This window comes from Trichosurus vulpecula, chromosome 1, assembly GCF_011100635.1.
Source record: "Trichosurus vulpecula isolate mTriVul1 chromosome 1, mTriVul1.pri, whole genome shotgun sequence".
NCBI lineage: Eukaryota > Metazoa > Chordata > Mammalia > Diprotodontia > Phalangeridae > Trichosurus > Trichosurus vulpecula.
Genome location: NC_050573.1, coordinates 494,416,674 through 494,433,786, shown reverse-complemented (window position 1 = coordinate 494,433,786; position 17,113 = coordinate 494,416,674). Strand labels below are relative to the sequence as shown.

General features: G+C 41.1%; 1 protein-coding gene across 2 annotated transcripts in view; it reads right to left on the bottom strand.

Annotated features, from left to right (window-relative positions):
* EPB41L4B (erythrocyte membrane protein band 4.1 like 4B) overlaps nt 1-17,113 on the bottom strand; it is a 247,617-nt gene that overhangs the window by 198,119 nt on the left and 32,385 nt on the right. For both annotated transcript variants that reach the window (XM_036738343.1, XM_036738338.1), the window contains exon 2: nt 2,545-2,649. In XM_036738343.1, the coding sequence (XP_036594238.1) occupies nt 2,545-2,649 (105 nt within the window). The remainder of the gene's footprint in view (nt 1-2,544; nt 2,650-17,113) is intronic.

Genomic DNA, 17,113 nt, shown 5'->3' with positions numbered 1-17,113 from the left:
GAATGTGGAAAAAAAATGGGACATTTTCATGGAACTGTGAACTGATCCAACCATTTTTGAGCACAATGTAGAATTATATTATGTCCAGAGTTATAAAACTGTGCATATCCTTTGACCCAGAAATACCACTATTAGGTCTGTTCCCCAAGGTGATCAGAGAAAAAGGGAAAGAACCTTTGTTCTAAAATGTTTATAGCAGCTCTTTGTAGCGACAAAGAACTAGAAATTGCAGGGATACCCATCAATTGGGGAACGGCTGAACAAGTTGTGTTATACGACAGTGATGGACTACTACTGTTCTGTAAGAAATAATGAACAGGCTGATTTTAGAAAAACGTGGAAAAACTTGCATGAAATAATGAAGAGTGAAATGAGCAGAACCCAGAGAACGCTGCATATGGTAACAGCAATATTGTTCAAGGAATAACTAACTGGGAATAACCAAGTTATTTTGAGTATTATAAATATTCAAATCAACTACAAAGGACCTATGAAGGAAGACGCTATCCACCTTCAGAGAAAGAACTGATAAATTAGAAGTATGTATAGTATGGTTTTACACACATACATATATATGTATCAAATGGTGGCTTTCTCACGTTCAGGTTGGGGAAGGAGGGAGAGAGTTCAGAAATTAAAATGTAACAGAAAAAATAAATTAAAATTCAAAAAAAGCTTAATTCCAGGGTCTTCCCTCCGTTAATTATTTTCCTATTTATCCTGTATAGAGCTTGCTTTGCATATATTTGTTTACATGTTGTCTCCCCGATGAGATTTTGAACTCCTTGAGGGCAGCAACTATCTTTTCCCTCTTTTTGTATCTCTGGGATTAGCACATTACCTGGCACATAGTAAATGGTTACTGAATTAAACTGAATTGAATTCCTCCAAAGACCAGCACCAGCAACCTAGGTCATTTCCCTGGGGGAAGTTTTTTATTGGCTATTTGCTATCTAACTCTGCAATGGCTTAACAATTGCCAAACTTCTCACAATTTGATAGAATAAAATAAATTCCATAATGATTTTAAATGAATTAAAATTTTAGTCATCACAACAGCACCAAGATACATTTTAAAAACCACAATATATATGTAGGTGTGTGTATACATATGTATATGTGAATATACATACATGTGTACATATGTGTACACACACACTTGAGTCATTTAATCTAGTGAAGGTATGGCTGGTTATTAATTATACTTAGATAGACAACAACTCCACTCCCACAAGTTAGGAACCATTTGCTAGAGCAGTGAAATATAAATCCCTATTTGTGAGACTAAACTCAGAGTGAACTCCCTATTATTTCTATGGAAGTGAAGCCAAACATCCCACTAGGGCTAAAGACCGCAACTCAAGTTTTCTGACTCCAGGTCCACTGCTCTTTTTACTCTGCACCAAGTAGGCTCCCCTGTCTTCCATTCATTGCCCTCAGACAACAGATAAGCACAAAGGAAGGACCTTGATACTGAGGCCTTATGCTTTCTCAGCTTATGATAAAATCAATACTTCTCTCAACCTAATGAAAATCAATGGAGAGTAAGCCTAGCCTCGAGTCCTGTTTGTGATAATAATTTGTTCAGCTGGCTCTAAGGAATGAGGGGATGGAGAATAGGCAAGGTTACTTAATGGTGGCATTTCCCAGATACCAGCCCTAAGCACCCTAATTTTACAATTAGATGTTGAAGGACCCATGGAAAACTTATTTACTATCTCAATTTTCTTTCCTCAAAACCCAAATCCAGATTTTGTTTAAATGAGGCAGAAGAAAGAAGACAGGCCTCATTTAAAGACACCTTAAAATTCCCACTTTAAAATAGGACAGTTTATGTAAGTGGACATCTATGGCTCCTGAGCTGCTTTTCAGTTCAATAAAGTCTGACATCAAAAAAGTAAATGTTCCTTTCTCAGGTAAGGAAAGCCATGAACAGAGAAGGCCAGCTGGAATCTTTCCTGATCTAACACTGTCACATGGATCCTGGAGCACAGCTCAGATCTCCTCCTTCAGCTGTTCCTTCTTCCACCCCTAAACCCCCTAAGGACACATCCTATTTGTGATTCAGTTAGCACTATTATAAGAGAAAACAATGAACAGAACGTTATAAGCATGTTCTTCCAGTAAGTAGCAAGGTAACAGAAGATGTTTTGCTTAGAAGACTCTTCAGCTGATCAAAAATAAAAGCTGTACCTCCCCAAACAACGGGCCCAATGTCTGTAAACAACAGTTTTCCATTTCTCTTCATTTCCTCCTTAAAATGTTCCCCTAATGCATATCCCATTGCTTTAAAGTAGTTATGGGTTTCATACTCTGTCTTCTTGAACTATGGAAAATATGGACTTCCCTTAGTTTTTCTCAATCTATTATGTTCAATTTCATGGTGTCCTGACTCTTTATGCAAGAACCCTTACCTGATAATGCAGGACCTGTAGCTTCGACACGATCAAGTTCAACTCCTATTATTGTCTACAAATTTCTAGATGATGGCACATTACCTAGGCAATCAAAGTTGTACATGAAACAAAACAAAGTCATACATACTGTGACCTGGGAAGAATCTAGGAACTGGAGGCCAAAGTAGTCTGTTTCCACAAGGTCCAAATGATATACAATCTGATCAAACAAGTCCTGGCCTTTGGCATGTTTCTGGAATACAAAAAGACAAGAGAACTTGTTAATAGGGTTAGTTAGGAACACCTAACAAAATAAATGTTTTTGTTAATAAGCCATACCTCTATTTACATGCACTTAATAACCCACAACCTATAATTTCCTTTTAAATACATTTTTCTTCTGGAAAATTCCACTTTTTACTATCCCTGCCCATTGACTTTTTAAAACTGAAGCAAAAATTGCTATAGAAAAAGCATGTAAATATAAACAAAAGGTTTTCATTATGTATCATAAATATACCTTCCCAACTAGCTCATAACATATCTTATCCAAAAATCAGTCTCTTACATCTGAAATAATTTGATCCTCGAAATCCCCATATGTTTCTTCCAATAATTTCCTCCTTTAAAACTTATTTCCTTAATTGTCTCCTGATTTTTGTCTGACTTTTTGAAAAGTTAACATTCAATTCTATAGGTCGGCCAGTCAATAAATATGTATTAAGTGCCTATTATGTGCCAGACATTGCACTAAGCACCAGAAATTCAAAAGAAAGGCAAAAGAAAGTCCGTGCTCTGGGCGGGGGGGGAACAATCTGAAAACAATTATGTACAAACAAGAGATATTAAGGCTAAATTATAGGTAATTAAGGAGTGCGCACTCTAAAGGAAGAGACAACATGAAAACCACTATGTATAAATATGATACATACATAGGATAAATTGTAGTCAATTAACAGAGTAAAGGCATTAGAATTAAGCGGGATTGGGAAAGAAGGTGAGGTTTTAGCTGGGACTTGAAGAAAGTATCACAAGTACATTTAACAAAAAGGTAAATACAGGCACATTTCTCTGAGCAAGATAAAATTTTATTATCAGGGCTGGTAACCTGAGAATAAGATGGGTCAATAGCTACCTCAGTTTCCAGTCAAAGACCCCAAGCAAGAGGATAGTTCCCTTTTATAGGTTTGAGGAGCACAGAACAAAGAACAGAAACACAGTAGGTGACATCATGGGGTTAAGGACAACCCAACTGGTAACACAGTTGAAGCATAGAGAATGAGTGGTTGGAAGTTTGGAAATGATACGCTAGCAACAGCAACCCCCTCTTCTTCCCTCCTCATGTCTAAGAAGTGTTCATTGTTTGAGACCATCTGCAAGACAGTGGCCTGAGACTTCTCTGGACAGCAAACCAGACCTCCTTGAAGGATAGCTTGGTGGTGTGAAGACATTAGTGCCAACTCCTTTATGGCAAGCCACATCCCCCAAGGTTAGCAAAATTCCTTGAGGCAAGAATAGAACAGTGATTATCAAGAGAACTGGACTTCTAAATTTAACCCATTATAGGCCAGCTGAATTGTGAACTAAGTTCAGAGACAGAGAACCACGACTTAGGCTGTTACAGTACAAATCAATTAACTGTAAATAGGATCAATAAGAAAATTATATAGGATCAACTTAATCTTCTCAGAAGCCAGGCAAGGCAGGGAGCAGAGATAAGAAGGGACAGTAGGACAGACAGGATGTAAGTACCATATAGCATCATATTATCTTAGATTCATTATACCAATGGTTATTCGCAAAATGAAATGAGTTCTTTAGGAGGCAATGAGTTCTCCTTCACTGGACATCTTTAAACAAAGATTGTATGATCAATTAGCCACATGTGTTGCAGTAAGGATTCTTTTCTGGATATGGGCTGGGCTGGATGGCCATTGATGATAGGAACTGAGAGGCCACCTCAATCATTCATTGATGGGCAAAACTGGGAACACTTTTTACAACAAATATAAGGTAAAAATTCTGCCAATCCTGAATTCAGCCTTCTCCCCTCAAGTCTTCTGGCATAGCTCTATGTTACAAAACAACTTCTCCACTTCTTCTAGATGGCACAGTAGACAGAGGGAATAGAATGCTGGGCCTGAAGTTAAAGAGACCCAAGTTCAAATCTGGCTTCAGATATTTATTAACTATGTGATCCTGGGCAAGTCCCTTCACCTTTATTCACAACAGTAAAGCCAGAACAACAACTGCATCTATCTCCTGGGGTTATGGTGAGGATCAAATGAGATCCTATTTGTAAAGCACTAAATCACAATGCCTGGCAGATAGTAGGCCCTTATATAAATACTTATTCCCTTCCTCCCCACTTTGGTGGTGAAGAAGTAGCACACAGTAACAAAGATCTAAAGGCAACACTGGATGTGCGATGATTGATGGGGTCACCAAATGGAAGGAAATGTTACTCGTTTCAATTATGTCTGACTCTTCATGACCCCATTTGGGGTTTTCTTGACAAAAATACTGCAGTGGTCATGTCATTTCCTTCTCTAGTTCATCTTACAGATGAGGAAACTGAGGCAAAGAGGATTACGTGATTTGCCCAGGGACCCACAGCTACTAAGTGTCTGAGGCCAGACTGGAACTCAGAAGAGAAATCTTGACTCCTGGTCTGGTACTCTATTCACTGCACCACCTAGCTACCCCTAATTGGCTAGTGGTGTCCATGTAAAATCAGGCTTTTGCATACAAGTCAAGATGCATGAGTGAAATGACAGGAAATGGAAGAGGCAACTGACCAACTGTGCTCTGTTTAAAAACAGGGACTTTGAGGGAATAAAGAAGGCATAGAAGTATACTGTCCATTTGAAAAAGACTTCCATCTAAAACTTAAAGCAAAGCTCCAATGCTTATCTTTTGTTACTCATATTTCTAAGTCCTCCAAGCTGAGCCATAATTAGGGACGAGCACCATTAGAGTACCAGTATTTGGTGGAGGGAGAGAATGGACACTACTCTGTGGATTGGTACAGAGATGCCAGAGGACAAAGAGTCTGGAGAGGTTACTGTCTTCCAGAAAGAAAGTCATTAGGTAGCGTCTCACACACAGAAATACAAGATAGAATGGCATATACAAAGATACACCATAAATAGGATAGTTTGGCTGTTTAGAGTACTTGTGAGGGAGTCAAGGGCCATCACCCTGGAAAGGTAGGCAGAGGCCAAACTGTAAAGGGCTTTAAATGGCCGCCTGTGGAGTTTGTATTTCATCTTAAACGTAATAGGGAAGCATCGAAGCTTCTTGAGCAGAAAAGTGTCAAGACCCATGCTTTGGGAATATCTATTTGGAGGCTGACTTGAGAGGAGAGAGGTTGCATGCAAGAAAACCAATCAAGAAGCTCTTCATTACGGTTGAAGTGAGATCTGAGCAGCCCCTAGACTAGGGTGGTTACAGCATGAGTAGAGAGAAGGTAATGGATAAAACATATGTCAAGAAAGGGCAACTGGTTGGATGTGGGGGGTGGGGAATAATAGTGAAAAATCCAAAACAACTTCAGGGTTGTGAATCTGAGTGACTGGAAGAATGGAAGTGTGCTTAGAAACCTGGAGTTCAAAAGAGGGAGAAGGCTAGAACCTGGACTTGGGAAGACCTGAGTTCAAATATGACCACACCTACTGAACAGCTGTGTGACCCTGAGCAAGTCACTTTAACTTGTTTGCCTCGGTTTCCTCATCTGTAATACAGTGATAATAAGAACATCTCTCTCTTAGGGTTGCTATGAAGAACAAACAACATAATATCTGTAAAGTGCTCTGCTAACTTTAAAAGAATACGTAAACACTAATGATTATTATTGGTTTGTCTTATTCTACCCCATGAGGCAGAACTAGAAATATTAGGAAGCTGCTGAGAGGCAGTAAGTTAGAATCCTAATGATTTGTTCTATCAAAGTGAAATGGGCTCCCCTTTGGGGTAGTGGGTTCCTCCCTAGTAGAGGTCTCTAAGCAAAGGCGGGTGAATACCTATTATCGAGCGCATTCCTGTTTAGGTATGGTTTGGGCTTCTTGTTCTATGAGGCTCCTTCCATGAGCTTCTAAGATTTCTATAAACAGATATTTAAGACAATATTCTGGCACTTAAAGGTTAACCATCAATTCTTAGAAGGGGGAGAGGGGGAAGGGGGGAAGAAGGAGGGAGGAGGGGGTGAGGGGGGAAGGGGGAGGGAGGAGACACTGGGGCCACAGAGACCAATGAGAAGAGTACTGAAAAAAATCTAGGCAAGAGGTGATAAGGGCCTGAACTAGGGACAGATAGCTATGTGAGTAGGAAAAGGGGGACAGGTATGAGAAATGCACCAGTAAAAAGGGCAAGATTTGGAAACTGATTGATCTGTGGCAGAAAGGGAAAGTAATAAGTTGAGGATAATGCAGAGCTTACCAACCTGAGAGACTGGAAGGATGGTGGTATCTTTAATTAAAATAGGGAAGTCTGGAATTGGAGAATGTTTTGGGGGAAAAATAGTTTCATTTTGGACAGGTTGAGTTTGAGCTGTTTTCAGGACATTTGGTTTGAAATGTCCAAAAGAACACTGGTAATGTGGGATTCAAGCACAGGATGAGGGAACGGGCTGAATATAGAGATCTGGGAGTCATTTGCAGGGAAATGACAGAGGGAGCTGAAGAGGTTACACAAAGAGTATAGAGAGAAGGAAGAAAGCCTAGGGCAGAGCCTTGGGGAACAACCACAGTTAGCAGACAAGATATGGATTATCAGCCAGCAAAGGAGACTAAGAAGGAAGCAAGAAAGCCAGGAGAGAACAGTGTCACAACCACCCAGAGAGAAGAGGGTAACCAAGAGGTGCGTGTGGTCAGCAGGGTCAAATGCAGCAGACAGATCAAGAATGATGAGGGCCAAGAAAAGACCACCAGATATGGCACTTAAGAATCAGATCAAATGGGTGTAGTCCCAAGGATGGATTGCTCCCTGCCCCTGGAGAGGCTGAGGCTGATGGCTCACTTAAGTCTGGGAGTAGGTCCAGCATCAGTAATGGTGAGCCTCAGGAGTGGAAGGGCGTGAGGCTGCCAAATGAAGACTGAACCAGCCCCCGGAGAAAAGTGAAGCAAATCCCAATACTAATTGGGATGGAAAAACTGTGAGTGGTCACTGCACTTCAAGCCTAGGTGAGAAAGGAAGATAGGGAAAGAGAGAGACAGAGAAAAGCCAGACTGCAAAGAATTGAGGAACGAGAAGAAAGAAAGTAGAGGTATAACATGTGGCCAAGAGAGATATATGGGTTAATAAGGGCTTAGTCAAAGTATTTTAACGATGGCGGATATTTCGGCATGTTTGATAGCAATATGGAAGGAACTAGTAGATGAGGAAAGGTTAGATTTGAGAGAAAGAAGGGATGACTGAAGACCATCTAGCAATCTGCTGGAAAAGACAGGAGACAGTATTAGGCTATTTGGCTTCCACAAAGGACTATATTTAAATATCCTGATTATGAAACTACTTACTCCTTTGTTTTAAAAAGTCTTTTTTCCTCCAGTCTCATAAAAAGTAATAGGTTTGTTTCTAATTTCTAGGAACTAATCTAGGAGTAGGAAAGGGTGGAACATGTCCCACAGGATTCCATTTGGCTCAAGGGCAATTGCAGCTATGGTAGACTAAGGGGGTCAGAGAGAGGATGCCTCCTCCCTAACTCTCTGCAAATGCAAGATTGGAGGTGTGGTTCACTGGATGCATGCCAGAGACCATAACTGAAAAGTAGGAGGCAAAGCAATAGGCATAGAGGGGTGAGGTGTTCAAAGGGCTAAGTCCACTTTGTTTCCTCTGCACTTAATTGGGAGCTTAGTCCATGGAGACATTCTCCATTGTTCATCCAACAGCTTCCTTACCAGTTTTTCCCTCCAAAACTAAAAGAAGAGAGGAGGGCTAAGAGAAAGAAAGAAGGACCACCCTCCAGGCTGTGGTTTATTCCTTCCACCTGCACTTGAGGACTTGCTGCTTTAAATGCTTATCTATGTCTTTCTATGGTAGTTTACGTTACAAATAATAGTATAGTTATTTGCTATATGGTATATGTTGGAATTTATGAATTCAAAGAGGCAGACTGAGGTGGGAGATGGGGGGGGCAGGAGCAGAAAACAACAACCTTCTACAGGGACTAGAGATGATTTCCCTCCCAGTACAAGCTGGGGCTGAGTACCAGAGCCCAAGGTGAGTCTGATATTTTTATAACCTTCCAGATGAATCCTGTTCCTAGACTACCAGGGGTGGGGAACATGCGGCTTTCTAGGTTCTTGGGTGTGGCCTTTTGACTGAGCCCAAGTTTTAAATAACAAATCCTTTTATTAAGGAGATTTGTTCTGTGAAGTTTGGATTCAGTAAAAGGGCTGCACTTGAGGACCTAGAGGGCCACAGGTTCCCCACCCTTGGTAGACCCTTAAATATAATACAAAAAAGGCCCAAGTGGGTTCAAGAGTTAGTACCACTGCTTCTGTAACTACTCTTAGCCTTGACTGCAGACCAATGTCCCCGGAACATATACCACATGGGCCCCTTCTGTGAGTGAGACATCCCATACCTCCTGCGACAATTATACTAGAATGTTACCAGGGGGCTGATAAATTCTGTGAAAGACAGGGTAGCATAATCTCTGGATATAAATTTGGTGTCATCCCGAGTTACTCTTTTTCTGGCTGATGCAAACAAGTGTGAGGTATCTCATCATAAGATTATTTTTCCTCCCCTCCCCCAACCTGCCTATGTCAGGATGGAGGGCAGTTATTTTAGTGTTTAAGCAGGAAAGTATGTCTGGAACACCGAAGCTTGCCAGTCATCAATTAGGCTCCCTGCGCTTTCTGATAAGCTGAGGGTGTTGTGATTGCATAGCAAGCTTGGACAAGTTTTGTCCCAAGTACCCAGGTGGGCAAATACAAAACAGGTGGAGAATGTTTAGGAAAGAAGAAACCATTCTCATTCCGAGGACAAATGATTGTTTTAGGACCTACAAGAACCCTATATAATTTAGGGGATTAATAAATTTAGGGAGCACAGCACCCAATTTGTAATGAGTAATTTATTTTTTGTGTACTTTGTTTTAATTTACCCTTGAATATTATTTAACTTGATCTCCTTCCCTTGTGAACAAACCTGAGAAACTGCACAATTATGTGCAGTGGTAAAAAGGAAATCAGCATTTATGAAGTGACTACTATGTGAAAGACATCATGCTAAGCACTTTATAAATATTATCTCATTTGATCCTCGCAACCTTGGTAGGTGGATGCTATTAGCCCATTTTACAGATGAGGGAACTGAGGGAGACAGAGGTTAAATAAATTGCCCAAGATCACACAGCTATTAAATGTCTGGGAAAGGATTTGAACTAGTCTTCCCGATTCCAAGTCTAGCTCTCTATCCAGGTGAGATAAAGGTGAGAAAAGGTAAGGGAAAAAAAAAGTTGAGTGCTAGGGCAAGGAACCAAGCATTGGTAAGGAAGTAAGAAAGGTTACATATCAGAGAATGAGAAGGGCAGTTCTCAGAATGAATGGAAACAAGCTAACTTAGGAGCCAAGGCTAGTACCTCAAACCAACAGTTACACATGAGAGGTTGAGATTATAGTAACAAAGCAGCTTCGAGCCAAGGCCAGAATTCCTCTGGTTCAGTTCTAGGAAAAGAGCCAATTCCCCCAGGAATCTGAGGTCTTCAGCATGGCTTAGACTGGGGCCAGATCCCTTCCAAGTTCGCCAGCCGATTGCTTTAAAAACCCATCTTTTTCCTCTTTAAAAGAAAATGGGACTTTGCCCATATCCAAGCCAGTGACACTTCCCCTTCTTCATGATTCCTCAGAGCACCACTGGGCAGTGGGTAATTATATCCCCAAAGCTCTTTCAGTACCCTAAAACAGCACCAAACTGGGACAAGAGCAATATGTTCTCTTACTAGTTCCTTGTTTATCTTGATTTTCAATTCCCTCTTAATAATCTGTTTTATCCTTTCCAATAGGAAGATCATTCTTTTTGAGAAAGAAAACCAGAACTGAAATAGAAGTAAAGTGTAATGGGAATATAACCTGGCTTCCACCCTAGCCTGAGGCAGTTTTGTGTGCAGCTGTGTATGGAGGGAAATAGGAATCTTGATTGGCAGAGAGAATGTTGTGCAAAATGATGCAGACACTCTTCAGGAGAGGCACTTGGAAAGAGGATCCTCCAGGGAAGTGTAAGTAAGAGAAAAAAAGGCTTTGGAATGATGAGGATTCTGGGAAAACCAACCCCATAATGGCCCTGGACTTGCTTGAAATTCTAAAAGACTGTTGAGAATGGACCTCCTGTGGGTGAGGTTGTACTCTTTCTTGATCTCATGTCTAACTGTAAAACTCATTCACTAGTGTATTATTTGGTAAATTCCAATTTATACAACACATCTGATTTCTGTTTGCTGAGTTGCTTGGATAAATAGGCTTATTCAATATTCAGTATTTGTGATGGTCCTTTATTAACCAGCTGGTAAGTGTACACTAAAGGTCATTCTCTCCCTTAAGAGCCATCAAGCAAGAGACTCTTGCTCTGAACCCATCATCTCCTGAACTATCAATATTTGAGTGGCGGCAGATAGATATGATTCTAGCTCAATACCCCTGCGGAAAGAATGTCCAGCCTCTGGGGGTGCTCCTGGGGCTCCCCTCCCCCACGGCTAGCATGCTTTTGGCTGTCCTTTCCCCAGAGACTGACCAGACCTCAGATCCCATTTATCCCTGCCACCTCTATATATCAAGATAAGCCACGTGGTTTGTATCCTGGCTCTTCTATTCCCTATGAGTGTGGCTTTGGATAAGTCCTTAACCTTTGGAGTTCAGTTCCTTCCTTTACAAAATAAGGTGGTTAGACCTCCAAGATCCTTTCTAGCTCTAAATCCTTCAATCCTATGACTTGACGAAGCAAAATAAGAATTGGGAAGTTGGAACAGAACCTAAAAACAAATGTGTAAATAGAAATGCTAGGCAAATGGATAGGACCACGGTAAAAGGGGACCCTAAATGGCCATCTCTCCAATTAGACTGCTGTTGGGTAAGCAGGTTAAGTACTACTGTATTTATTAGTAATTAGCAGAAGTAATATTCTGTAAGCTCCCAGAATCACTATGTTGTAGCCCCCCTAAAACTGTAAATGAAGGACTCCATGCTAACTTTTGCCTCTTAAGAGTCCCTAGCTCCCCTCAAAGCTCAGCTCAGAGCACACTTCCCCAACGAGGTCTATGCTGATGATCCCCACAGTTACTACTGCCTGGCAGTAGAGTACTTTCATATGCAACAAGTGTGATAAGGGTAACCTCCAAATGGAGCTAGGCATATCAATCAGTTTTGCCTTCGTGGGGAAGGACACATGTTTTGTCCCTCCCTATGCATAATCAGGAGCTACTGGTTAGTCTGCTTAAGGACTGTGCCATCACTATTGGTGACTGGGCCCAGAAGAGCTGCCTTGTCTGTAGGCTATAAGGGATGGGGAGGGAATTCTGTGTAGACTCTTTCAGGGTGGCCCCTCTGCTGGTATGCAATCAACACCAGCTCTCCTTTTGGACTTCTAACAAAAGCGTATAAGGGCTTTCTTTCTCTTCACCAGCCCTAGCAGCTAAGGTGACTGAAAAAAATGGCAGAGAAAACACGTGCTTGCCTAGGAGAGCCTGAGACTTCAGTCTCTGCCCTCAAGTCCTTAAGTGCCTCTACTAACATGAACATCAATGTCAGAAACCTCATGCGTTCAGCAGCTAGAAGGCTAAAGCAACTACACAAAAGGAATTTCAGAAAAAATAGCCCTAAGTTTGGATTTAGAGGGTCTGGGTTCAAATCCTCACTCTACCAATGAATTACCTGCATGACAACCTTAGGTGAGTTGATCTCCAAACCCTAACTCACATGGAGCACTTAAGCGTTCTGGCCTCAAATTTCTAATGTGAAAAAAGAAAAAGGGGGGGAGGCATCAAAGGGAAAGAAAAGGGAAGGGAAAGTGTGAGGAAGGGGGGAAAGGGAAAAGAAAGGGGCAAGGTAGAAGAAAGGGAAGAGGCAAGAGAAGTTTAAGGGAAGGAGAAAAGGGAAAAGGAAGGGAAAGAGGAGAGGGGGAAGTGAGAAGAAATGGAAAAGGACAGAGTAAGAGATGAGGGAACGTAAAAGAAAGGAAAGGCAAAGGGAAAGGTAGAAGAAAGGAAAGGAAAGGGGAAGGGAAAAGGTAAGGAGAAAGGAAAACAAAGAGTTGAACTAGATGGTCTCTAACGAAACATCGACAGCAGAAGCTATAAACAAAGAACCTGGGTGTGAAAGAGTAAATTGCCCACATCACAATCAGACCACTGTAATCCTGGCCTATTAAACATAACAAGGAGTGGTCATTTCAGAATTCAAGGACTCCACTTTGGGTGAGGCACCCTAAACTGGCCCGATTGGGAGAGGTGGATTACCCATCCCACAGGGTTCAAAGGGAACTATCATGTGCTGTCTTCAGAAACCACAAGTTTTCTTTGGTAATGCTGAGTTAGACAGATAATTTGTGTGGATAATAAGTGAAAATTTTAGTGCCAATTACAACAAACACATTGTCCTTTGCAGTAGGAATCATTTCATTCTTTGCACTTGTATCCCCAGCACTGGACCACAGTGTGTGCATAATAAATACTTGTAGATTGATTTGATTGCTAGGCAGTGGAGCACAAAGGTGGGGGGAGGGGGAGGGAGAGAAAAGTCCCAAGCTTGAAATATTGGCTCTGCCATTTACTACTAGTGTGACCTTGGGCAAGTCACTGGGCCTCAGTTTCTTCATCAGTAAAACTATGGCTGAGGTCCCTTTCTAGATATTGTGGAATCCAGGGAGCAGGAAGAGAGAAATGTTGTAGAAAGCATTTGTGTGAAAGTCAAGGAAGAGAAAAACAAGTTATTTTTATTGGAATATACTACAGACCAACACTTCTTAAACTGTGGGTAACTGAATGTGGGGGTTGAAAAAAATTGGCAACAGTAAAAGGTTTCTGAATGCGCAATGACCAAAAATTAATTCAAAATCAAACAAGTAATGAATCTGATGTATTTCTGGCATCGCTTGCCTCTATTGCATCTCACAACTTCATTGCAGCCTTGGTTCTGAACACACAACATGCGCACTTTGCACTGCGCATGCCGTCACACCACACAACACCAAGGAACGCTGCCAGAAATACCTTGGCTCAGATTCGAGACTACTGTATGTTAAGATTGCAGTTCTTTTACTGTACATGCAAAATCATTAAATGAATTTTGGCTTGGGATTAGGACAGAATTTCCAACAATTTCTGAAATGGCCTTAAACATATTTCTGCCATTTTGTACTACATATTGGCATTCTCAGCATTGACAATTATTAAATCAAAATATCTACCAACTCTGAAAAATACTGAAGATACTCAAGTCCTGCAGTATCGAATATTCCACCATGATTTAATTCTTTATATAAAAATAAATAAGCACATCCAACTCCTTAGAATGCAAATTTGCTTTCATCTTTAATAAATGGTAAAATTATATGTATACCAAAGAACTGTTTTAAAATAAATTTCTTTATGATTTATTATCAGTAAATGTTTCATTTGTATACTTATTTTATATACCTACATATACAAGGTCATGTAAAAATTTCTCAAGCAAAAATGGGTTATGAGTGGAAAAAGTTTGGGAAGCCCTGCTACAGACCACCAGAAGAGAAGGAAGAAATAGATGAGGAATTTGAGAAACAAATGACAATGCTGGCATTGAGGTACAATATAGTAATTACAGGAAACTTTAATTATCTAAACTAGGCACCTCTCTAGGCATCACTTCTCTCTGTCTCCCTCTCTCTTGTCTCTGTCTCTTCCAAAAGCAGATGCTAATAAATTCTTGGCTTGTCTTGGGTATACAAGATCACTAATTTAAAGCTGAAACGAATTAAGAGTGAAACTAGTCGAACCCTCTCATTTTAACATATAAGGAAACAGGCTTAGAGGTGAGGAGACTTGCTCTAGGTCATACAGGTAATGTGGCAGAAGCAGCATTCAAACCCAGTCCCTCCAATTCCAGACTCAGCATTCTCTCCGCTGTACCCTACTGCCTTAATGACAACTTTCTTCTTCAAATGGGAGCAGAAACAACAAAGAGAACTGCTAATCTGGATCTGATTCTGTCCAACAAGCAAGAACCGGGTGCCAAAGGCCAAACAATGGAACTCCTGGGGTGGGGGAGAAAGGAGTATCCACCATATCACAGAGGCTGTGATACAGGAGAAGAAAACCAGGTGCAGTATGACACATACCCTCAATGTTACAGAAAGTGGTTTTCAAAAGGTTCAGAGCAGGGACAGGCAGGCCCCCGTGGACTAAAATTCTCTAAGAGCAGGTGGCCCAAGAGGGATGTGAAGCTCTCAAGAATGAAATTCTGGTAACATAAGACTATGATGCACTGTGCATACAGCAGGTCCTTAATGAACATGTTTATTGAATTAGATTCTTGATGTGGGACTCACGGCTTAGTCAAATCATTTAAATACTATTCTGGGCCTCAGTTTCCCCATTTGTAAAATGAAAGAGTTGTATCAGAAATTCTCTAAGGTCCTCTCCAGATCTAAAAAGCTTTAAACTCTAAGTTACGATACTTTTTTTTAAGCACCTGCCTTTTCCTCTGCCCTTAACATCAGACTCTTGAGAACCCTTATAAATGACAAGGCTGACCTGGACTTGGTTTCTAGGACCCCCTTCAAGCTCTAACATTCTATGAAGAGCTCTCCAGAGCCTCTTTTAGCTGAAGAATGGAAGGGGTTCAGAGAGAGAGGTAAAATGGTCCTAGGCAAAACTACCTGGGCTTGCTGAGATAGTGTTGCCTCAGGCATCACTAGGCAATCCCCTCACAGGCTGTAGCTGCACAGAGACAAGTGGATGATGCAGAGGACAAAGGACCTAGACTCAGAAAGACTGGAGTTCAAATCCTGACTCAGACACTTGCTGGCTCTGTGACCTTGGGCAAGTCACTTAATCTATGTCTGCCTCAGTTTCCTACCAGGGTTGCTGTGAGGATAAAATGGGATGATATTTGGAAAATACTTTGTGAACCTTAAAATGCTACATAAATGTTAGCTATTAGGAATACCACTTTGCTAAATGAAGATTGTCCCATGTTAAAAACACAAAAATATTATAAACTGCTTTAATAAGTAATTCATTTCTGATACACAACCAGATCAGCAACATGGCTTGAGGGAAGCCTCTAACTGCCCTGCTCTCTCCGCTTCTTTCTCATCTCTCAGTACCGCTATCCCACATACCACAAAAGTGTTCCCAGGAAGACTAGGGGTCACTGCTTTTTGAAAGGTCACCGACCCTTGAAATAGGTCTATACTGTTCTTTCCTGCTTTTAATTTAAAGGAATCACACCATTTCAGAGTTTTCAGAAATTTTAATGACTACCAAGTCTGACCTAAACCTGAAAAATAATATTCCCACGACATATCCAACAAGTAATCTTGCAGCCTTAGCTTGATGATCTGGAAGCCCTTCTGGACAGCATTAACAGCGAGCTTTCAGTCTAAATTTGCTTCTTTGCCATTCCATCGCAGTGGAGCCCTCCGGAGCCAGGCTCTCCAAGACAGATCTTCAAATGCATGAAGATAAGCCATCACTCATTCTCCTCTATTTATATAAACTAAAGGAGGGAAAACTCCTTTGACACATCTATACCGCTCAGCCTAATTTTATGCAACTACTTGTGGCAAGTGTTCCTGAAATAAAAAAGGAACAGAAGCCTTCCCTTCTTGCCCACCCACCCACCCTCAAGGTCAACAAATAAACTGTCCAAGGTTCTAAGAGTGGCTCTGCGTGTCCTACCTGAGGGTATCTCCTCCCCTGACTCATTTCGAACCACAGTTTTCAGAGAGGGAAGCAGATTGCTGGAGGTAGGTTCTTGGCAAGTAGTTTTAGTAGTGGAGTGAGAGGAGAACGGATGGCATCAATGTTGGTTACGGAGCCCAGGTGGGTGAAAGGCTGGCAAACTGGTGGGGATGCTAAGGCCTGCAGAGCACTGGGCACAAGTCTGAGAGTAAGAAATACTAACCATTTGGAAGTAGAATGAGGGATGTAATTTCAAGCTGGCAAGAAAAGGAGGTAAATAGAGATTTCAGGGAATACAGAATGATGGGCCAATGATGCTTTTCTTTCTGTCTTCCTTTGCTCTGATTCTCTCTCAAAGCTGGCCTCAGACACTTAACTGGCTGTGTGATCCTGCATACTTAACCTCTGTGTGCCTCAGTTTCCTCAACTGTAAAATGGGGATAATAATACCACTCACTTCCCAGGGATATTATGAGGACCAAATGAGATATGTGTAAAGCCCTTAGTACAGTTTCTGGCACATAGTAGGTTTATTTCTTTCCTTTTTCTACACTTCCCCACAAGATGGCTAGTTAAAGAAAAGGAATTCCAAACTAGTGAAATGTGTAAGAGTAACTTTTGAGTAGGAGGGGCCTTCCACATCCCTACCATTAGTGTACCAGGAAATCAAATAATGGAATCAAAATTTTCCATTTTATATCTTACAATGCTATCTCTTTCTTGTTTAATCATAAATTTCTCCTCCTATCCATAAGTCTGATAGCTAATGTGTTCCATGTTCTTATGATTTGGGGGAGAGGGAAAGGGAAGGGCAATTGAGATTAAGTGACTTGCC